Source organism: Myiozetetes cayanensis, unplaced genomic scaffold (genome assembly GCF_022539395.1).
Source record: "Myiozetetes cayanensis isolate MyiCay16 unplaced genomic scaffold, myiCay2020 scf7, whole genome shotgun sequence".
Taxonomy (NCBI): domain Eukaryota; kingdom Metazoa; phylum Chordata; class Aves; order Passeriformes; family Tyrannidae; genus Myiozetetes; species Myiozetetes cayanensis.
Window position 1 is genome coordinate 47,626,431 of NW_026087964.1, and position 23,341 is coordinate 47,649,771.

At 41.9% G+C, this 23,341-nt stretch overlaps 1 protein-coding gene across 2 annotated transcripts; it reads right to left on the bottom strand.

Moving 5' to 3' along the window:
- Nucleotides 1-1,583: 1,583 nt before the first annotated feature.
- DAPP1 (dual adaptor of phosphotyrosine and 3-phosphoinositides 1) lies at nt 1,584-23,077 on the bottom strand. 2 transcript variants are annotated; one of them, XM_050337773.1, is made up of 9 exons: nt 22,968-23,077; nt 14,328-14,450; nt 11,049-11,182; nt 7,433-7,563; nt 6,059-6,106; nt 5,747-5,809; nt 3,713-3,798; nt 3,087-3,174; nt 1,584-2,064 (listed from the first exon to the last, which is right to left on the bottom strand). In XM_050337773.1, exons 1-9 carry the CDS (start codon nt 23,027-23,029, stop codon nt 2,014-2,016), a joined length of 786 nt encoding a protein of 261 aa, XP_050193730.1. In that variant the 5' UTR covers nt 23,030-23,077; the 3' UTR covers nt 1,584-2,013. The 2 variants fall into 2 exon arrangements, with proteins under 2 accessions (XP_050193730.1, XP_050193731.1); XM_050337774.1 differs by lacking the exon at nt 5,747-5,809.
- Between the last annotated feature and the right edge of the window lie 264 nt (nt 23,078-23,341).

Below are 23,341 nucleotides of genomic sequence, written 5' to 3' on the forward strand. Positions count from 1 at the left end.
CCATTTAAACTGAGCTGGACTGGGACTTATGTTGCTGGTCATTACAGAAGGAGCTGGAAACAGCCCCGAGGTGTCTGTTTGTATTTCTGGCAAAGTGTGTTTGTGTTCTATCAAAGGCCTACTCCTGCTGTTCATCTGTCTGTGCTGGCTTCCGAGGCCAGCCGAGCACTGTTTCTTTTACTGGCTTTGGTTTGTGACACCATGTGCTGAACGTGCTTCTAATGTTTTGTAAAGCAGCTGTCCGTGTGAAAAAGGGAAGGCTGCTTTTGTGGTTACACGTCAAACTCCATTTCCAAGCTGTTTTCCCAGAACAGTGATGCTGCTGGAGAAGATCATCTCTCTTCCCCTTCTGCTGCCTCTCTCTCGCACAAACTCAGTGAAGGTTTTCAAGCTAGATGGGGGATGCCAGTTTGTTAAACCACTTCTTTAAGGGAAAAAGGAGCACAAAGCTTTAACGGTACAGTACAGGAATACAAATACCTGTGGTAGTTTTATAATGACATTTTATTCAGAAAACAGTCTGTATAAAAATATTTACAAATATTTTGAATTTCTAAGTTGCAATAAAATGCTATTCCCTGTGTCCAAATATATATTTTCTTTCTGCCAGTATGTTTCAATCTTCCTCTTCTGCAGTCTTCTCACAGTAAAGGGAGTTACGTAACACCTGCTGCGTGAGCAGTGCTCAACACAGGCTGCAGTGTTTGCATAGTGGGAGGTTTGTGTGTGCTGTTCTAGCATAAATTTGGCTGTTATGAAGGGAGACAGGGCCTCCCTGCTTTTCCCTACCCTTCCAGGAGCCTCAGGATTGCTCAGGGCATCTTGCAGCTGGGTCAGCCAATGAGGTCAGGCCAAATGGTCTTGGGCCTCTCCAGTGTGTCACGCTTTGCTTCCAAAATGTAATATCTATTTTGAGTACAGCACCAAAGTCCTGGGCTTCCACTTTTTGCCCCTGTTGTGAGCCACAATACTGTTAATGTGTCTGAGTCTTGCACAGTACAGATGTAAATTTGTATCAGGTTACATAGAAGATGTATTCTGTTAAATTTGTATTTTTAGCATACGTGATGCTCCTTGTTCAATATAAAGCAAGCAGTGCTTAATGCTAAACACAGTTCTGGACAAAACCTTGTTTTGGGTTCTCCGTGTGAGGGGAAAAAAGCAACAAAATCTGGTGCGTTTTGTCGTGATGAAAAAATAGAAAGCCTGGTGCATTTTCAAGGGGGACTGTAATGAGCCTGACTCGTAATGCTGCTAACAACGCTGGTGGCTGCTACAGACAAAGCTTTCTGCAGAGCCCTGTCACCCAGCCTTGAGGTCCTGGGGTACCTCTGCATGACTGCCCGGAAACAGCTTCCTGTTTCTTGTAACCCTGATTTGTAAACAAGTGTGCTGCTCACCATTACCTATTTGAAACAAGCATTCACTTTTAGCCATCACTGTGGTATAAATCTAAACCATGTAAAAATATATCTGACCAGAACTAAGTGTTAGTCATCCGTCACTTTGAAAAGGGCCTTGAAATATTCTCTGGATTACCACATAGATACTATTTACAAAAATGTCATTTTTACAAAACCTGTCATTTTTCTTTAGGTTTAATGCCTAAACAGGTAATAAAAAAGAGATATTTAATGTTTGCAGGAATGACTCGTTTTAAATATTTAAAACAGGCTCAAGGTTACAGAACGTGATACTGATGGTTAGCTGCGATGGAGCTTGCAATAAATTAACAAGAGTGCTCTGAATAACCACAGAAGTTTTCAGCAGTGACTACTTCTGTGATTAGTTAACAGATGTTTGGATATTAAGTGCATTACAGGCATACACCATCTCAAACCAACACTGGTTTTGCAGCAGTCTCCATGCGTGACTCGGCTGTGGGGATCCTTTGTGTGCAGAGCTGGGTGAAGGCGCACACTCACCGTGACATGTGAAACTGTCTTTTGGTAAGCGCTACCTTCCCGTGGCAGAGAGGCAATTCCTGCCAACGGAGCAGTGCTGGCGGCACAGCTAGGAACTGAGGGTGGCGTTGCGCTCCTCCAGCTGCTTCCGTATTTGTGACTGGAACAGAAAGGCAATCTGTTACTTTTTTGCTGGCATGCATGCGGATGTGGGTGAGTATGACCAACCCAGTTACTGATATCTCTTAGGAAGTAGTGCTTTCAAGCCTTGACATTGTCTTCTCATTGCTTCCTTCATGACCTAACGTGTGTGGTCTGTGCTGATGATCCATAATGTTTACCGACCACATAATGACATCCTTAAAGATGGAAGTAATTTTTTCTCCCTAATGGGAGTGCATATTAAAAGTTGCATCCTGAAAACGTGGAAGTGGGTTTGCAGGCACATACAGTGTGCCCCTGGACTTGGTACTTCCCCCTGTACTCAGCGCTGGTGAGGCCACACCTCAAGTGCTGTGTCCAGTTCTGGGCCCCTCTATTCAGGGAGATCATTGAGGTGCTGGAGTGAGTCCAGCAGAGAAGGGTAACGGAGCTCATGAAGGGTCTGGAGCACAAGTCTTATGAGGAGCAGCTGAGGGAGCTGGGGGTGTTCAGCCTGGAGAAAAGGAGGCTCAGGGGAGACCTTACTGCTCTCTACAAATACCTGAAAGGTGGAGGTGGGGGTCGGCCTCTTCTCCCAGGCAACTAGTGACAGACAAGAAGAAATGGCCTCAAGCTGCACCAGAGGAGGTTTAGGCTGGACATTAGGAGGAATTTCTTCACAGAAAGGCTGATAAGATATTGGAATGGACTGCCCAGGGAGGTGACCAGGCACTACCCCTGGAGGTATTAAAGAAGAGACTGGATGTGGCACTCAATGCCATAGTCTAGTTGACAGGGTGGGAATCTGTCAAAGGTTGGACTCAGTGATCTCAGAGATCTTTTCCAACCTAGTTGATTTTGTGATTATGTGAAAACTGTATTTCCAGTCTATCTGGCCTGGAAGCCAGAACAAATATTCCCCTCTTGCCGGTGATGAGAAGTGTAGTACTTGGGTGCTACAGTACTGTGGGGTTTATGATGGCAGTACCAAGGGTTCTGCTACCTGAGCCATCCTGCCATGTAACACTGCACATCCCTTACCAGTTTCCATCGCAGTATTTTAATCCACTCATCAGCTTCTATTCCAGTTTTTGCGCACAAGTAGTATGTCCTTAGTGGGAACACTAAACTGTAAGTAAACAGAACTTTCTTAGATTGCTAGAACAACTGGGGAGTTCTTCCTAAAACTGAGCCCAGCTGGCCTGCACCAACACCTGGTCAGACAGAGCCAGGCAGGAAGGCTGTGCTCCTGCTCAGTCACCAGGAGGGAGGTTAACCAAGAATGGCTGACGGTCATTTACAGATCAGGGAGATGCTGTCCCAGGTCCATAGGGATAAAAGACCCTCGTCTGGGCACAGAAGTGTTTACCATGTGACCTGTAGCAATGTCTGAACTCAAGATCCATGGGTCTAGGAGATGGTTATACAGGCTCACAGAATTAGAAAAAGGAATGCCCACTACACAGAGGCCCACCTTTTGCCAGCAGTAATTTGGCAAAGCCATGCAGGACTGACAGAGGTTGGCTGACAGAAAGAGACCCATGGCTTAGAGGATGAGCAGGGTCACAACCAATAAGGGGCCTTTCAGAAGCACCCAGTGTTTACATTTCTAACTTCCTCTTCTATTTTGACCTTCCCAACAAGATGAACAAAGTACTGCAGCTTACCAGAAACAATTGACTCTTTCCTGGGAATAGTCAAATTGCACAGCTGAGCATTCAGTTAAGTCAAGTGCCCGAATTGGTTCTGTGGCCTTGAAAATAAAATGTTTTTAAAACAGAAACTTATGAAAAGAGAAGATAAGGCTATCTCAGTTCAGTGCATCTAGACATTTACTAGATTTTTCCAGGCATAGATACAATAGAAACAAATGTAGCATCAGTATTATCATATGAATTGATCTAAATATAAAAAAACCAGGACAGTTCAGATCTGGACAAACAACAGAGGAGATCTCTAGTTCAGGAATGTTTGAGCTGGATGCAGACTGCTGAAGATTTGGCTGATGCCTTATAATGTAATTGACTCAGCAGCAAATCTGGTATCCCTTCCAACTAAGCTTTACAAAGGGGTGGGTATAGGTCTTACCAGACCTAGCCAGCTGTTACAGATTTAATTAATTCCTAAGTGCCTTAAAAGGATGTAGCTGGGTAAGGAAAAATGCAGAAGCAGAGCTAATGTTTGCAACAGAAGTGATGGGTCTGGCTGCTTGAGCAGTGTGTGTATATGCATATATATATATATACACACACACACACACATATTAGTTTCTTTGGACAAGACCAGGAATGCACAGATGCAGGGACACAGACTGTGTATAAGTGCAATCCATCTCCCTTAAGAGTTTCATTCTCTCTATGTGTGAGAGTTCCTCCTTGATTTGTTTCAGCCTCGCACTGTTGAGACCTCAGAAGAGGCAGCTTAAGCAGAAAACCATCTTGCTTTCTGCCCGAACGCCCTTAGCTGTTCCCCTGGTCCTTCATCAGGAGTATGAAGGTGTCTGTTCCTTTCTCTTCTTTCCTTACATTTTGTGTTGGCTCAGTGGCTGGTAGTTATAAGCTTCACTACAGGGAAGCCACTTGTGCTGCAGTGTGCTACCAAATGCCATCCTAGGGCCAGCTGCAAGCTGCACACCTGTAGGTATCTGCAACCCCACAGCAACAACAGGAGTGCCAGGAGACACCAGACCTGCTGCCAGGAAGGAGGCCATACTCCTGACAAAGACACCTTCTTGCCTGCTAAGTTACTATTGGAGTGCTGCCTCTTGAAATGTTATCCTGCAAACCTAATTCAAGTTGGCTTGAACTGAAATGAAAACTGATGGAAAGATGTGCAAAAACATAACTGTTTATAAATTGTAATGTTTGGTGAGAGAAGGCAATTGTGTCTGCTGTTGCATAAATATCTGTTAGAGACTTGAAACAAGCCTTGGCAGAGGTGCAGAGATAAACAGCTTGGCTGTGTTTATGAAGGAACCTGAACTGGAGGCACTGTAAGGGCAAAGAAACTCTAGAGGTGTTTCTTATCTTTACTTAGGTTGAGATAGAAAGGGAGCAGCAACTGTAAGGGCACAATGTTTTTCCCAGATGCTGCAGGTTAATGATTGCCAGTGGAATTTTTTAATGAATGGTTTTCTACATATACTGTAAGACCACTTGAAAGAATAGGACAAAATAAAAAAATGCAAAATATACTACTAGTATTTTTAGAACTACTTGGATAGCACAGTATCTGTTAGGTTGTGTGTCTAAGCGACCAATAAAAGCTGTGTAACGCTGGTAGCTTAAAATCCTCTTAACAAAGCAACCCAACAATATGTTTAAGGCCAAGCTGGATGGGACTTCGAGCAACTTGGTCTAGTGGAAGGTGTCCCTGCCTATGGTTGGAAGGAGATGATCTTTAAGGTCCCTTCTGAGCCAAACCATTCTGTGATTCTATGAAAAAACCCACTGTAAACAACCACCCTATCTAGTAGCTAAGACTGACAGAACACAGTAAATGTTTTCCAGATGTAAAACTTATTTTCTCTTGTTGAAGTCATCAGCAAAATTCTGACTTCACTTGAAAAGTCTGACCCCTCTGACAGTATGAGAAGCTTTAGCTTGGGAAGCTGTGATACAGATGCGAGAAACCAGAGATACAAGGAGGCTGCAGCTGCCTGTGTAGAGGTTTCAAGAGTAAAACTGGGGTTTGCTACTTACTGTCTGGTCTTTGAAATACTTAAGTTCATTCCTATGCAGTGTAAACCACCTTGTCTTCCAGTTCTGAAAGATCAACAATGGATGGTAACTGTCTTGGGAGAATTTAGTCTAATGCTTCTTAGGAAAGAAAAATATTTTAAAGCTGTTAACTTGCTCTGTTTTACAGTCATGCTCTGTTGTTTGTCACAACACAGATTGTTCATTTCTGCAGGGGAATGCAGGGGGAATGCAGATGGAGCTATTTCAGCTCCACATTGTCTGTAGGTTCTGTGGCTGATCAGAGTGGAAGACAGCAGTAAGAGTTTTCCTTACCTTAACTATTTTCCCTTGTTTTACCAAATATCCTTCTTTTGTACCAAGCTGTGAAGTAACAAGGAAAAGGATCAGGGTTAGAGACTGAGCTCTGCTTCTATTTCCCACATTCCCCTCTTTGCCTACATCCAGGAGATGGAAGAGCAGCCTGTTCTTTGGGAAACTCCCTATGGCCACTTGCCTTGTCCTCAATCCAATGCTCCCCTCAGACAGCTGGATCCTCTGCTAGGGAAAACATGGACCTGTGCTGGCTCTGAAGGCAACCTCCTAGACCGTGCCTTCCTCAGCAACCCACTGGCCTGCATCTTCCGAACCAAGCACAGCAAAATAGTTACAGTTAGAGTTTATTTAGTAAAGTTAGATGTTTCTAACTCAGTACATGTTGTAACCCGAAGCACATGGGGTTTAAGTGACAGGGAAATTATCCACAGAAATTGCTCCTCAAATGCAAAGAGGGGAAAGTGGTGTTTTACAGTGGCATTCTCTTCTCTCAAACAACCACATGCTAGAGAGGAAAAACCTGTTATGTTCAATGGGCTTTTTGAAAAAAATGATTTTTGAACTGTTTCACTAGTATCATGAATGGCACTTGGACCTTATGGCTTCTCAGATCCTGAAATTCTGGGTAGGGACCTGCGAGACTGTAAGAATCAAATTCCTGCAAAGTTGCTACTTGTTCTTGAAAAACTATTGTCTTTTTATTTGTGGTATGTGGAAGTCAAGCTTCTTTGGAGATTAAAGTGTAACTTGGCCATGAAGGGTTGGTTGTGAGACACATCAGAAGTGGTTCTTTTATCAACTTCATTAACCCATACTAATGTAACTCTTCCTCTTTTTCTCAAACAATATAGTATATAATTAAAATACCTTCCTCTCTCTTCTGAGCAAACTGTTCTGGAGAAACCACCTCTCTCACTTAGATATGAGTTACAGAGGACTTAGAACCTCTAATTACTGTCCAAGTGAGTCTCAGATGTCAGAACGGGTGGCCCAAATGGATATGATGATTTTTTTGTGTGTGTGTGTGTTTTTAATTCATGATAATGTTACTGCTAAGATGGCATGCTAAAAGGAAGACAACAGGAGAATGACAATCTTTCACATATTCTTTTGTTTGGATGGTCAGACTCAGTTAGGTCAGCTGCAGATAATATTTTCCCAGTGACACTGAAGGTATCAGTGACAACAATTATAAAAGGATTTGTCATGGGACCATACTTAGCAAGTCTGTGTTTGTTTTTGCCTTGGTTGGCAAAGACTTCCTGCATTTACAAACCCATAAAGGGATGAATTACTGGTCTTACTCCATAGCTCCCTCCAGCAATCATGCTACACTCAGGCCAGAAGCACCCCTCCTACCAGAGCACAACTTACTGAGGGAGCATTTGGAACAAGATCACTTTCCGTCCTTCCCGTCTGCATTGCAGTGTGAACTCGGACGGACTCATAAATGGAAGGTTCTTCCACTTGCCGTGGGTAGGGATGCTTCAATACAATTAAGGTTCCTGGAGAGACAAAGATCAGGAGTAATTCATCTGGCGGGACCATTTGAAAAAATAATTGTCAGTAGCTTACTGTTTGTGGAACAGTTAACTTTACCTTTTCCTAAAATTATAAAGGCAACTGTGAAAACTGTAAATATATGGTCCCTTTTCAAAATTCTGAGCTTCCTAATGCTTGCAGGGATCACCTGATCCATTAAATTCCCTTCCTGCAAAGGAGGCTGGCTGGGTGGGTAGGAAGGATGCTAAACAGGATAGGAGGTCGTAAGAGTCATTGGTTTTGCCAACAACCCACTACTTGCTGCTTAAACCACTTAATCTGTCAGAGCTTCGATTACAGACTTCCTACAAATAAGCCCATGTTACCATCTCCTTTAACTGTTTTTACTGTAACAGTTAAATGGTTTGATTACGGCCATTCTTTGTTCTCCAAATAAGGTCACATTTATTGCACGTGCAAAAAAGCTGCATTCTCAGTCAGTGAATTTATTACACTATTGAAAATAGTGAAGAACTTGCTTAAAATAGTAACTGCTATGCAATCTAACTTCGTTCTTTAAAAACAATGTCACAGCATACCAAGTGCTGCTCCATTTGCATTTTATGCTGTAAAGAGGTCTTAAAGAGGAGAGATGGTAGAATTGGTAAGAACTTGGAATTGAAACCTACAAGTGAATGAGTAATTTAGTAATTTTGTAATGGGAAAGGCTAAAAAGTGAAGTGGAAAAACTTATATTTGAAGTAACCAACTGAAATATATTCAGAGGCACAGAGGGTGTATGCAAATGTGATATATGCAACTTGCCATAAGTGAAAAGTAAAAATTAGTTTATGTCTCTCTGGTCTTGCAGAAAAATAATGCTTTACCATTTAGAATAAAATTGAGAACACACCTATCACCACTCTGCAGAAACTACTCTTAAGCTGTTGCATAGAATCAGAGTACCATCATCTGTCCACCATGGATAAAAAGCCCCATTGCAGAACTGGAAGGACTAATTTAACATTTTATACAGTATTTATTTTTTAGTAAGTTCTCTGTGGCTTTTTCTTCCTCCACAAAAGATACTTGTACAGAATCATCAAGTGACTATACACAAGAACTAGTAAAAGCTGCACTGTAGCAAGATTCTTCTTGCATGTTTGTGCATGGAATCTATTTCTAAGGAAGAATGAAATTAGTCTCACTGATAGAAATGTTAGCTTTAAATTACTTTGGCTTTTTGGTCTGGATAATTACAAAGTTATTACATGTTTTCAAAATCATTTAATTAAAAACTGATAAACAAAGCAAACAGGTAAGAATAACATGTTGACCTTGTTACTTTGAATGAAGATCCATCTTGCCTGTTCAATAAACCATCTCAAAAAACACAGTAGCCCCGCATTCCTTATAGTTATCTGTAGTTTAGAAGGAAATGTACCCATTGCACTTCAGAGAAGTAGATGGTAGCAAATGAAGCTGTAATACGGACAAGGCTGGGCTTGAAGCACAAACCTGCAGCTGTCTCGGTACAAAAGAACCACTGCACTCCATGGACCAGTCTGCATGGGTGTAGGCCTGTTTGTTAAAGTACTGATCAAAGAGAGGCTGGTGAGCCTCTTCAGACACAAAACTAGCTCCCCTGAGATAAACTTAAGTGGAAGAGAGTGGAAACCATCACACATCCTATCTCATGTGTCTCTGTCTAATAGAACCCTGTTCAAAACAAGGAGAAGATGAAAAATGCTGTCTTGCTTTACTCTTTCATTCCTGATCTCAGAGTATTTCTATAGAAAATTGTTTGCAAGTATAACAGGGAATAAGAAAAACTGGTCCAACTACTTTCTACTAATGTCTGAGCTAAAGGTCACTTGCTGCTTTTCACTGAAAGAAAGTGTTCCCTACTAAATCAGACTCCCTTTCTGGCCCTTCTGCCAACCTGCTGTGTGACCCTGTGTTGGGACAGACATTCTGCCACACTGAGGCATGGCTTAGAGTTGACACTGATGAGCACCTACCCCCTTTTTGACAGAAACTGGTTACCATCCAGGAAAACTTTGACACTTGCATCTGAAGTAACATTGCCTGAGTGCTAACACTCCCTTCTTCTCTGCTGTTATCCATAATAAGGTAAGGTGGAATGTTTCTTAATGTGATATCCAAGTTTATCTTTTTTTTTCATTCTGTAGCACATCCAACTTGGAGGTTTCACAGAGCCAGCAGAATCTGATTAGGAAGCCTTGAAGTGACAAGTGAGCTCATCATTCAGCCGTGTTGATGCCATCCACAGAGATCACATATCACCAAGTCCTTGCTTACTAATGTCTGTAATATGTGCAGTGAAGGAATGAGGAATGGGTCAATACAAGTTTTATATGTCATCTGAAATCTTTACAGAGTTTGGCCTGTGGATGCATATCTGATTTCACAGGAAAAATAGCTTACTGGCACAGAGGATACAAGTAGGAACCCTGTGTTCAAACCACTCTTCAAAGTGATTTAAAAAGAGAATGCTTTAAAAGATACTAGTGCCTTATTGAGTGTACAACTGCACTTTTCTTGGAGGAAGGAATTTGCAAAGCAACCCTTGAATTTAATGTTTGCACTAAAAGAGTGCATATTTGATGTGTGACATATTACAGTTATGGCATGTGCCAACTATCATTTAACTGGTCTCTTGCATATATAACTAGTACTACTCTGAGTTATTTGCATGCACTTTCTACAGAGGATGCTGAAGTTTTTGGCACTATCTTGTACTGACACATCTTCAACTCTTATGTTTGAAGAAAAACCTAAAACTGGCATTATTATGATATGATATGATATCACACATCTGTTTCTCCAGGGGTTCTAGTCTGGTCGTGCTCAGCTCACTTGTAGGAATCAAGTTTAATCTTCTGAGCTTTAATTCAGGCATCACATTGTCTGTTAAAGAATCCCGTGCCTTTTCTCTCTTAAAAGCAAGACAAATCACTGTGATGGCACATGGCATCAGCAGGCTGATGCACTGTAGACAGAACAGGAGAGCTGGTTCAGACCACATTCCCTATAGGAAAGAGGAACATAACACTGCAGACTTCTTCCTTAGATGAAGAATAGTGAACGTAAACAATTTCAAGTCCCTTTTCCATTTATTCTTATAAGGAGATTTCAAATTCATAGATGAGTGTTTATTTGCTCACTAAACGCCCTGCTTTGGTTTTGCCCTTTTTGAGAATGTTTCCTCCCTGTTCAGGCGCATTTTGAAACACTTCCTCCTCTGAGTAATTAAAAGCTGCTCACGTCCCTGGTTAGCAAAAACCCAGTGTGGTTTATCTTCAGAGTACTTGATTTTTTTTGAAGGGGAACTTTTTAGATACCTGAGGGTAATACAAATGAGAATTTATGAAGAGGAACACTTCAGCAGTAGATCTACTTGCTATCACATTGGAAGCTCCTTGTACTTAAATCTGTTTGAAGCATGACTACAAATGTATTCTTACAAACATATGGCTCTCCTTACCTGTTTCACTTCCAATTAAAGGCTGGTTGGCAAAATGCATGACCAATTCCTTCAAGCTAGAAAATTCATTAAACCCAAATTTGAATGAAGTTCCTGTATGTTCAATATGGAAGTGTTTCACAGAATCTTTTCCCCTAAAATAAAAAAGGAATATTTGTCAAGGCATAAATGCCAGAGGCTTTTGGGATACACAGTCCTTAAATAGCAGCTTTCACTATAGGAAATCTGGCCCAGGGCACAGGCTGACATTCACTGTCCTAGCAGTAATACTACTGCCATTACTGTCCCTGCTAATACTCAGCACATCCCAGATTTGAACTGCTGCTTTACAGATATGAGATGATGAAAGCCTAGAAAGGCCAAGTGACTTAACCCTTACTTTAACTCTTGCATCAGTAAAAAGACTCACAAAAGAGATTTCAAGCCTTCTGCCTAAGCAGGATGATATCCCTTCACTTACTGGCTTTAGTCTTGATATTACTTGGGACTTGTCTTACTTTTCAGGAAGCATCCCAATCTCATTTAAAATGTCTTCTCTTTCTCTTTCAAAAATAAGCTGTCTCCTTTTTGCACCCAAATAGGGGTCTGATAACCTGCTTTTGAATACCTAAGGCTTTACAATTTGTTTTGTCTCTCTTTGGATGAATGGTTCCTCTATGATGGGCACTATCAAATGTGGACCGGGCTCCTTTGGCTGTAGAGAAAGTAACAGCATTTGTTTGTGAAACCTGATGGTATTTGAGAAGCGTGCAAGGCCTCACTTCCCAGATGGGCTATTACTTTGACTCAAAAGAAAGTGAAGCACTTAATGAAAGTATTTCTCCAGTGAAAAAGTTACTTTTGTTAATGTTACTAGCACTCGAAATAGTTTGGAGTAAACTTTGTCCGAGTAAAAACTTATATAGAAAATATACTGAAAATAGAGTGAAGAAAGGGATTTATAGTGTCTTTTTCATTGTTTATTTCCACTTCCACTGAAGATTATGATTTCAATCACTAGGTACTTAAATATTTATCTCTGAACAGTATTCATGATATTGTAGAACGTGCCTCTATTGGCCTCCAGCATTTTTTGTGCTACAGTCAGCTGGGGCACAACGCCTGCAACAAGCCCAGTGCAAATGCTCCTCACCAGCACAGAGCTGCTGTAACTCTGCTGCAATGACAGGATTTTCCGTCTTTTCCTCTAATTTCATAAGAAATATAATGTTGCAATGAGAGCAACTTCTACTCTGCTTCCTGCTTCCTTTTCAAATTGGCTAATTTAACTGGGGGAGCAGATTTCGGGCAATACATGATCTCTCTTCCTACAGCTGTCAATAAAACCCTCAAGGGATGTCTAAGCAGTTTTTCCTTTAAGAAAATCCAAAACTATAATAATGACTGAAGTTCCTCGAGAGGTAGAGACAAAAAGTAAAGTAAAAGCTACAGAAGACATTTTAGGAGAGAAATAAAATGACAGCTAGAATTGCTAAATTTATCCTTTCCACAGAAATGGATCAGAACAAAACTGAATTATTTATTCTAAAATTAAGTTTTAATATTAGTCAAAAACTTGAAAGGAAAAGGTAAAATTAAAAAAAACATAGACAATAATTTAAACATTTTAAAGTCAAAATCAGTATTAAGGGAGCAGTACCACCAAAAACTGATGTAACAGAATAAATGATCAAACTCCAGATTGGGCTATTCAGTTCACGTGGTAATGCAGGAAGTAATTCTTTTTAATATAGCCAGAGCTGAACAAGAGGTTGGAATGGGCCTGAAGTAGACTTTTCTAGGTATTTTAAGGCTACAATTCATTAAAGCAGCAAATTTATTTTCATTAACTAACACTTTTTTTTCCTATTAAATGAGCAACTATTTAAATTTCGTTTTATTACAATAAGTTGATTCCTGAGCGCCCTTTAAAACTAGCTTAGTTGTATACTTTTGATTGTCTGAGGTAGATTATCTCAAATAATGCTTAGTTACATTTTAAAGTCAAAAAGTATTGACAAAAGAGACGATTAATTTTAAATTACTTTTTTTTTTTTTAAGGAAAGTTATTACTTACAAGTGCCACTATTCTTTTTCCCAGCACTTGCCCTCAATTCCGTCACTGCTGCTCTGAACACTCATTTTGTAACATCACCTTCAGATCTGTAGGGCATCCCCAAAGCTCCTTGCATAAATAGCTGTTTATAGTGGTAATAATTTCAACAGTGTATGTATAGGCACACTTGCTCCTGACCTTCTGACAGAAATGGGTGAAACAGCTCATAGTTGCCTTTGCTGGGGAACAGGGTATGTGCAAATTGCACTTCTGAATTGTAACAGCTTGTGGTACTGCATGTGCAGAAAGCCACAATCTCAAGAGCATATGCTGTGTTCCTGTCAGGTTGTAAATAATCAGCATCATTGCACTGTTCAAAGTGGCTTTAGCTTAAAAAGTTAATGTGATTCATCTGAGCTCTGGCCACCAATTGTTCAGAGGCTCAGTCTGAGGCACAAATGAGCTTGAACGCAGTAGCTTAAAATTTTACTCTAAGGCTGCTTATACAGTTGCTAAAGGCTAAGAATGTATTTAGAGTTTGTCACCTCCTCTCAGCTGACATGCAGAGACCAACTTGTGTGTCTAATGTATATGTCCTTTGTGTTGCCTCTCTAAAATACTGTGGCTTCTCCTCTTCTTGGGAGAGTTTCTAAATGTGATTTGTAGTGTCCTAAACTCATGTAAATTGCTGTAGCTGACTTCAAGGGCCTGACATTTGTCACCTGCAAAATACTGTCTAAGTCAGTCATGCACTACTGGCTACAACTGAACCTTAGCCCACAACAGAGGAGGAAAACCATCCAGTCAAACACTGGAACATCCTTCAGAGATGGTGGTTCCTATTGAGGGATTCAGAAACTAGTGAAGTTAGCACCTGTTAGATGGTAAGTTTGCCACTATCCTCATCATAAAACTTCTCTACTCCCATCGGCTGTTTCTTAAGCTCTTGTAACTGCCATACAGATTTTTATCATGCAGACTGAAAATCTACAGCCAATCCACAGAACGATGTTTTCTACCAATAAAATTAATTTACAATTTGGAAAAATGAGAGCAACTGTCAAATCCAATCAATTATTTGTTTTCCTCTAACAAAACATTGCTCAGTGGGATTACACCACTAGGAATTTACTTCAAAATAGTCCGAGGCCTAGGAAAAAACCTGTAGGTCATTTCAGCACATGAGAGATGCAAACAGACGTGGAAGTGCAGCATTAGATCAATTCACTCTGTCCATACCCTACCTTACGGAGAGGGAGTACAAATCTTCCCTTTCATTACTCTTCCTCAAAAGATAGCTGCCATCCTGCCCGTTGGAAAGCAGCAGCGCTTCTGCTGCGTGCCGGGTGAGATTATCATGGTACCACCTGGGAAGACACAAAGGGTTAAAGCATCATTCTCTCAGCCCTTAACCGACAGCTGCTGCTGCTGCTGCTGCTGCTGCTTTTTGGAGCGGGGTTACAGAAAGAGGAAGGACGGCAACATCGCTGCTACAATTTTGAGTTACCACCCGACTCACAGGTTACACAGATCCATTCCCCTTTCAGCAGCCGCCTTTCAGCATGCTCAGAGAACTATTTTTTGTTAATGCAAAGTTGTGTACAAACAGCTGACAGCTTGAATCTAAAGAACCCTGCAAATTATACCTGTATGAGCAACAAGTTACCCCCAGGTCTGTGCTGACAAGGTGAAGGCAATTTTGGGGGGGCATACAGAATCCTTTGTCTATTTTCAGAATCTGTACTTCCTGACATATCTATACACTTTGGTACACTTCCTCTTCTGGGGCAAACAGGCAGCACTTAAACTCCTCACAAACTCTGTGTTTCCCACAACAGATCTGCACTACTAAGATCTGCAATTAAGCATGCTTGCCTAAGGTTAGAATTACAGTGTTCAAAATTAACTGACGAAATTTCAGTGAAAATTAAGAAATTTCATTGTTGTTGCCCCTTGGCCACATGAGGTCTGAAAGATGGAGGAAAACATCTTAACACCTGCTTCAATTTAACTTCAGTGAAAATAAACTTTTGTTTTTCTATGTGAACAATTTTGCAAGGAATTCAGAGGAAAAAAAAAAAAAAGAGTCCTACAAAGAAGTCCAGGAAATGTAGTTTATGGCTTTCTTTCCATTCATTTCCATTCCATTTCATTTTAATGTTCCAGAGTAGAAACACCCAATTTCTTTCAACAGCCAAGGATCTCCTTAGAAATGAACCTGAGGCTGAACACAAAAAAGCGCCGCAGCTGTACAAGGTTGGAGTTCCAGTCCTGTAAGACGTGTGTGCAGATATTAACAATAGCTATATACACCCACTAGAGCCTGTGGTGCAGGAGGGAGGGATACTACATCCAAGGCACAGTTCTGCAGGCAGCAAGCTTCCTATGTCTGTGAGTGGAGTGGTGACAGGTCTCCTTTCCCTTCCTTTAAACTGTATGTGCCTGTAGCACTGGGGTCAAAGTCTATCACTGTTTCAGCCAGAGAAATACAGTTTCACTGAAAGCAGAAGTGTCATCACAGCACTGTTCAGAATTTGTACCGTGGCAGTCTTCAAACTGGACCCGGGTGCAATACTCCTTCTCCTTAGCTGTTCTTCCCAAATTGCCACTAAACTTATCATCTCACACAAAGCTTTAACTCTGAATTTGGACAGCTGCCTAGCTGAAAGGCCAGCTGGCTGATAAATTGCTTTATAAGAGACTCCAGACCATTAACCCAGTGGAAGACAAGATCCATGCGAAACTCAATACCGACAGGGTATTGCTGCTTTGGCTCTAGGATGCTGTTCGTGGGCCATCTACACAGGAGAATAATATAATGAATATTTAAAGATCAAAGTGTCATCTTCTGAAACACCTGTCAGCCAAAATCCGCTTTGGGATTAACTGCCCAAGTAAGTAACAGTCAAAGGTCAGACCTGTCCTGATGTGAAGGGGATCGTATCAGCATGCATGCTTGGCTGGACCTACAGCTGGGAAGGTAACATTGTGTTTTGGGTGGGATTTCATAACACCACTTCTCTCACTTCTGTGCAAAAGAAGCATACGTTGACAGAATCTGCCAGTGGTCATTTGCATGAAGGAGGTGAATGTAGTTTGACCTTGCTCATAAGTGTGCTGTTACCTTATTTCCAGAAATGCCTTTTTCTAAGAGTTTAGTTAGGGTTTAAAAAATGTTATGTTTAAAAACATGTTTAAAAAGTGCTATGTTAAAGTCCACACTCTCTTTAAACATAAAAGGCCAGTGACTAACAAAATTTTACCACTATGCAAATAAAAATAAATAAACTGACCAAAAGCGAACAACAAAACCCCACCCGCTTAATTGGTAATGTAATGTTGTTTGAAAGCGCAGTTTTGCTGACAACGTTCCACCGGTCATCTTGCCTAAATATGCTGTCTCAGACAAAAATCTCTCAAATGTTACTGTGTTCCTCTTGCTCAGCTTAAAAAGTAGAAGTGGATGTGAGGCAGTACCACAGATCTTAGTGTCAAAGGGACTGTTTTACATATTTTGGGGGTTTTTTACTTCCCGACTGTCATAGATGGTTCAATTGGGTTATGTGGATATTCCACTGTGAAAATGGTCACACAAAACTTGTTGCAATTGCACAAGCATAGGTAATATTTTGAAATGCTGTGGAAAATTTAGAATTTGCACCACAGACCCCAGGAAGGTAAATACACACCTGTGCAAACAGTTTGCTCTCCCAATCAAGCCTGCTTGATGATACAAATAGAAATAAACAGGACTAAAAATAAACCCAAACGGTTCTGTTGTGAGACACTACTATGTATACTTGAGGTAAATTTAAGTATTTGTCAGAGGAGGAATCCTTCTTTTTATCTGATTCATAAAATAAATCTTTTAAGCAGTTCTTTGAAATTTGCAGGCAAATCAAGATGGCAGACATGGATCATTTGGCAAAACACTGTAAGAGGCAGTCACCTTTAGCTTAAATTTTGGTTGTCTTCAGAGTGATTTTTTTTTTTCATGGCTAGGCTTTGCAAACAAAGATTTGGTCAGAGTGATACCTGGAACAGGAAACTCTTGATAGAAAAGACAATACTGAATCTACCTTCTTGCCTTCTTAAATGAGGAAATCAAAACACTTTAAAAACACCCATCTGTTTGAAGCCCCTAGAAAGTCCTTCAAAAAGCTTGGCTTCAGTCTTTGATTTTGAACCATGCTGTTTCTGAAGCTCCTGTTTCTGAAGCTCCTTCCAAAAGTCTTCTTTATAGATTCCTGTATTCACTACAAAAAAAATTCAGAAATATGCTCTGTACTTGGACACTCGTCAGACTGAAAATCATCAGTAGTGCAAAGATTTTGTGGGGTTCCTGATTCGCATTTCTCAGAAGAAACACAAGCAGAAAGATAGATGAAAGTCCTTTCCTGCTTTCAAGCCACTTCTGCTGGCTACCCTTGGCTGTGCACACCTTCCTGTCTGATATATAGAGGTTTTTCTTTTCTAATAATTTCATTTCTCCCATTAAAAAAATCCACATCCTCACCTTTTTGGGGTTACTTCTCCATAATTTGACTAGCAATCTCAGTCTCAGAGTTTGTAACTGCTGTCATTTATCCATTCTGGTTACTTTAACTTTGTCCCAAATGACATTAAATCTCTTAATCCCATACATATAAGCACATTTGTGTTATCAGTGTTGCTGAATGACCATATTATTCTTCCTACTCTTCAAAATAGAAGAGTCTGCTGGGCCAATGAAAGCACATCTTAGGATGGGCATGCATATCTAGTGAGATTACCTTTGTTAATCTTTGGGGGAAAAAAAGCATTTTCAAAAATTAGCCTATTCTTTAGTTCTGAGCGCATTGGTGACAGCATAGGAAGGACTTTACCAACATGGCTGATAAGAGCAGGAGAGAGAAATGAGTGCCCCAGGGAGCCAAAACTCATCAGAGCACACAGCCTTGCCCTAAAGATCTGCCCATCCAGTCAGCAGTGGGGTTCTCTTGTGGAGTAAGCTGGCAGCCATATCACTGCAGCTGTGCTGGTCCTCACAACTCCAGAACAGGATGCACTCATGTTAAAATCTCTTCTTGCATTAACATCTCTGGGTAGTTCATACAGTGACTGGAGCTACCTACACTGAGGTGATGATCACAAATATGTTGCAGCAGTGTTTGAGGTGGGAAGCTCCCTCTTCGGGTTAGAACGCCATCATCCAAGTGTTCATTTGTTCTCTAACAACCCAAGTTGTTTCAATGAAAAATGTTAATGAAACTTTATTTCTATGTCCCTGCAGACCAGAGAGCCCCTAGGTTTGGCATCTGTTGATTCTGGTAATGCTGTTTTTGAAGAAACCATATGGACATCTTGCAAAACATTAATGCCTGTGTAAATATGGGGCTAGTGAATAAACTTGTAGCTGGCATCAGGTGGATTAACTTCTTAACAGTTACAGAACACACAGGGAGCACAAACACTCCTTCATGCAAGAATGAATGTTGAGAGACTTGGATAACTCTCTTCTCAGCCATTTCTATGCGCAAACTGAATAACACCTGGTACAAACACTCGCTTTTCTTCCTCATAGAAATGAAAGATAGTAGCACCAGAGAAAGAACAGCTAGAAGACTCTCGGTTTAGTGTCTGGAGTGATAACTCTGAGGTATGCCCAGCTATCAGATAAATGCAGTAGGTAGAGGTCACACTTAGTTTTTGTGGCCTTATCAGATTATATTCTCTGACGGTTATAGCCTGGATAGAGTTAGAAAGTGTGTGCACGTTAGGCTGGCTTTCATAAAAAGTCAGGCCATTTAAAGCTCCTTCTCCGAAGCAAGAAGGAGATTCTGGGTGTTCAGCTCTGTGAATTCTCTGCTCCTTCTCAGAAACCCCCTCCCCTACTGCAGATGGTGCTCCTCAGTGGGTGACCATCCCTGTGGAAAGCACCTTGAAGGACCCAAGCAGAAACACAGCAAATCTAATTCATCTCTCAGCCACTTCTGAAGGGTAACAAGAATGGTCCAGATGTGCTTGCAGTAGGACTTCACTCCAGTATTATTCATAGCAGTTATTTACCCTGAGTTGGTTGGTTGGGGTTTTTGTTGTTTGGGGTGGGGGTTTTTTTGCAGTGGTAGATGATGGCAAGTTTTACATCTTTTTTTTTATTAAAAAATATCTTCTTCCACAAGGAGTTGAATTTGCTTACACTTTGAAACCATATACTAGGTTCAAAATGTATTCCCATTCTTAGGTTAAAGGAGTGGTACATAGTACTGCTTGATGGAATGCACAGGAGGGCACTGACATATCTCCACTGACTGGATTCAATGCTCTTCACATGCCTGTAGTCCAAAAATGACTCCACAAAACTGACACTAGTTCTCTATTTTTGGCATTCTGGATTTCAGCAACTTCCAGATGTGATCTCTCAAGTTAAGTTGTTTTGGGTTTTTCTTAAACTTGTTTTCCTAATATCAAACCCTAGAAGCATTGCCTGCCATCTGAAAGTTGCAGGGGGGTACCTCACGTCACTAAAAGTAAAGTTTTGGCAAGGTTTTTAATGGTACGTGAGTCGACAGAGCTCTAGAGAACCTACAAAAGGGCAAGAATGCTAAGACAGAAGTTATAGGTGGCAGGCAACCAAAACTGGTATTTATTAGACATCCTTTCAATGTGTCACACCAAAACACTTAATCACGTGCCTATGTAAAGCACTTCGTTGGAATACAAGGATGTCATTACAAAGGAAAAATAATTTTAAAATAGAAATAAAAGGAAATAACATCAGTGTGTCCAGCCTTAAAATTCCTGCCTTCTAACTGTAGACTTTCACTAGTTCAGCTTCTGCTTTTCGCTTCCATTTTCTCTCCCCCTCCTTTCAACTGCCTTCATTCTGATTTTCACCTGATTTAGGTCTGTGGCTCAACTTCTCTTCAGTTATGAAAACTAAGCATGAAATGTATTGTTCGGACTTACAAATACCGTCTGTCACGGTATTGTCAAACCCGGAGGAGCACAGAAGCTCTGCTGCAAGGGGTGACAAAGAAAGCTCAGGCTACAAAAGGAAAAAGGCTACAAAAACTTATTTTCTCTTGCCCCGTTCCTTTCACCTCCAACAGGCAAACAGTATCACCCAAACTATGCTGTACTGGGACGGAAACTGCTCTACCAGAACAGCCTGGAATTACTCGGATGACGGGATATTCCACATTCTCATCTCTTGCGCAAATAATGTGAACTGAAATGTGGAATTCCCCAGACTCATGTAGTACGTGATCACTCACAGGAACTTCACGCTGCATATAAAGGCTGTCCTTTCAGCTGTAACAGCAATAACTGCAAGTGAAAAAAGGGTTGACTATAGGAGTAACCAAAGAGACCTTCAAAGAAGAATCCCAGTGTCAGTTTCCTTCTCCCTTAAGCCAAGATGTTTACCTCTCTTTTGACAAACTTCAGTGTTCCCTTTTAAACATTTTAGCACATTCAGGGACAAAATTAATGAACGAGACAACAAGTTTTTAACAATGTGTTTTGATTTTGATCTCCCTTTTCATTAGGCATTAGGTCCACCTATATGCACATCCTCACAACGAAACTGACTGTAAGCTGAATTTTCACTACATTGCTGACAACTTTCCATTTTGATGAGCAGCTAACCTTGTAAACTATGAGCATATCCCAGCACTCAGCCTCCTTTCTTGAAAAGGAAAGGAAAAGTACTCATTTCACACTTCCTCAAACCTTAGCCAACTTCTTTGATTTTTGCACCATAAAGCAGAAGCTCTAAAATAACCTGCTTCAAATTCCAGCCCCCCACAAAGGCCCCTGAACTTCAATGCTGCTCCTCATTTGAATGACTGTTGTCTCTGTTGGTCTTTACTATGGCAATGATACATTCCTCACCAGAACCGGGTCTCAGTTGTGCTAGATACTACTATATTGGGTGCCAGGGGAACTCAGCACTGTGACAGTGTCAGGAACTAACTTTAGGTTGGAAAACGCTTGTGATGACTGAAAACTCAATTTTATGGTCTGAAGAGTGACATGCCCACTTCTCACAGCTGAAGAAGTATTTGCATTAAGAGACCTTTTAGACTATGCTACAAGAACGCTTGCTGTGTGAGGACTTCTTTTTCTCTTTAGAAAAAAGACCAAAAAAAAAAAAAGTTACTTTAGTACTAGCTGAAAAGAAAGGGCCTTGTTTAATAATTTGAAGGAACTCTTTGCCTGGCATTGCGCCTTTAGTGCATTTAACTCAACAGGTTCCTCTGAAGGAGGTGTTCAGTGTTCTGCGGTAGGGTGAAAAGTTTAGGTTTTCCATTGAAGTGGAAATAAAATAAAGAAGCTACAGCTTTAAAAACGCATATTTGTATCACTCCCATCTGTACCCTCTCCTTCTTATGGACACCACATTAGGTACCACCTCAAGCTGCAGTGCTACAAGATCACCTGTGAAGATGAACTCCTCGCCAATGAGTGAGGCCATTACTAGGCAGGTGTTACCTGTATGTTATCAGCTCAGACCAAATAGTGTAAATGAATAAAAGTCTAGTGATTGGAAATAAGGCTTCCCACAACAGCTGCAACTATTTTTTTTTTCCCTTCTTCCCTGAAGATATTATTTTAGGATGAGCATAACCTTGCAGATGCAAAGAAAAAGCATATAATGGCCACTCTGGATACCACTTCAAAGTGACTTAATATCATACTTGTTAGATGCTTCCATGAACCGGTATTTCTTTTAAAGGTTCTTCTAAATATGGGAAAATATCAGCAGTGTGGAGATGGTAATTTCAAGTCATTTTGTTGCACTCCAATTTCTTCTCTAAGTGAATTAATCACAAAAATATGCAATGATTTGGTCCTAATCTGTAAGTACTCAGGAAGCAAGACACCTTTACTTTTTTCATCTATTCTTTTTGAATGCAGAGGTGACACCAGAGCCTTTTTGCTTTGTCAGAATCATCACTGGCCTTTCTTCTGCTTTGCCTCCCCCTTGCTTTGCTGCCACTGATCCTATCTTTCCTGCACTCACCTGTGCAGCTCCTCCAGCCCGTGTTTCTTCTTACCCACGGCAACGCTGCCTTTCTCCTGTGAAAACCAAAACTAACTGACAGGCAGAATGGGTGTGTCACATCGGACAGGGAAAGCCTATCGCAGCCTTCAGCCTTCCTTTTTGCTCCTGGGGTTTTTTTCTTTGTCAGTGAGCGTGATGTCCTCCTCATAATGGCTGAGAATTACGGCTCCTTTGGGAAGCCTGCTGCCTCCCGGGGCCCTGCGAGGAGCAGCCGGCATGGAGGCTGGGACAGCAGCCCTCAGCTCCAGGGCCCAGACCAAACCACGGGAGGCAGCCGACGGGAGGGCACGGGGAGGGCAGCAGCTCTGAGTCCAAGCTCTGGGTTTGGTGCTCCCTTGAAACGTGGGAAAGTGGCACGGCACAATCTGGGCTCTTCCCAGCATAGGAGGTTTCAACATCACAGAGGTTCTCTGAGGGAAACTGACGCAAACTCTCCACTGGATTCGAAACGCCTGCCTGCGCTCTAGTTTTTCCTATTATCTATCCCTCCCACTCACGTGTGGCCTTCCAGCCTTTCCCACCTGCCACAGGGACGAGGCACTGGGCTCCTCCGAGGGACCGCACACCATGCCCGGAGCCCTTTGTCGGGCTCGTTGAGACAGACCTCATGTTACCTTATCACTCACTTCATTACCAAAACCCAGCAGCAAAGAACCAGCATCTCCCACCCCGTCAGCTCCCATCGCGTGGCGCGGCACCACCAAAACCCAGCAGCAAACAACCAGCAACTCCCACTCCCTCAGCTCCCGCCGGGTCACCCGACACCACCTGCAGGACGGCCATTTAGGGTGTCCTTCGTGCGGGGGACTCCCCCTTCCCCCCGAGCTCCGCTTACCCGAGCGCCTCCAGCTCCTGGTCCAGCGGCGAGGCGGGACGCGGCTCCCAGCGCTGGGTCATCGTTCCCCCCGCCGCCGCTTCTCCGCCGCCTCCGCCCCGCCGGGGAACGACACCCGCCCGCGACCGCCCCCGCGGCACGCCGGGGAAGTGCGAGTGGCACCTCCCCGGGCGGGTCCCGTCCCATCCAGTCCCGCCCCGGCCCCGAGGAAACGACCCCCGCCCGGGGCTTTGCGGACCCCTCCGGCCTTGTTCTATCCCTACAATAATTCGTATTGGCAATTGCTTCGGTCTGTACATCCCTGAAATGCACATTCCGAAGTGTTTCGTTGTACGTTCTTTCTCTGGTTTTTTTGTTGTTTTGTTTGGTTTTTT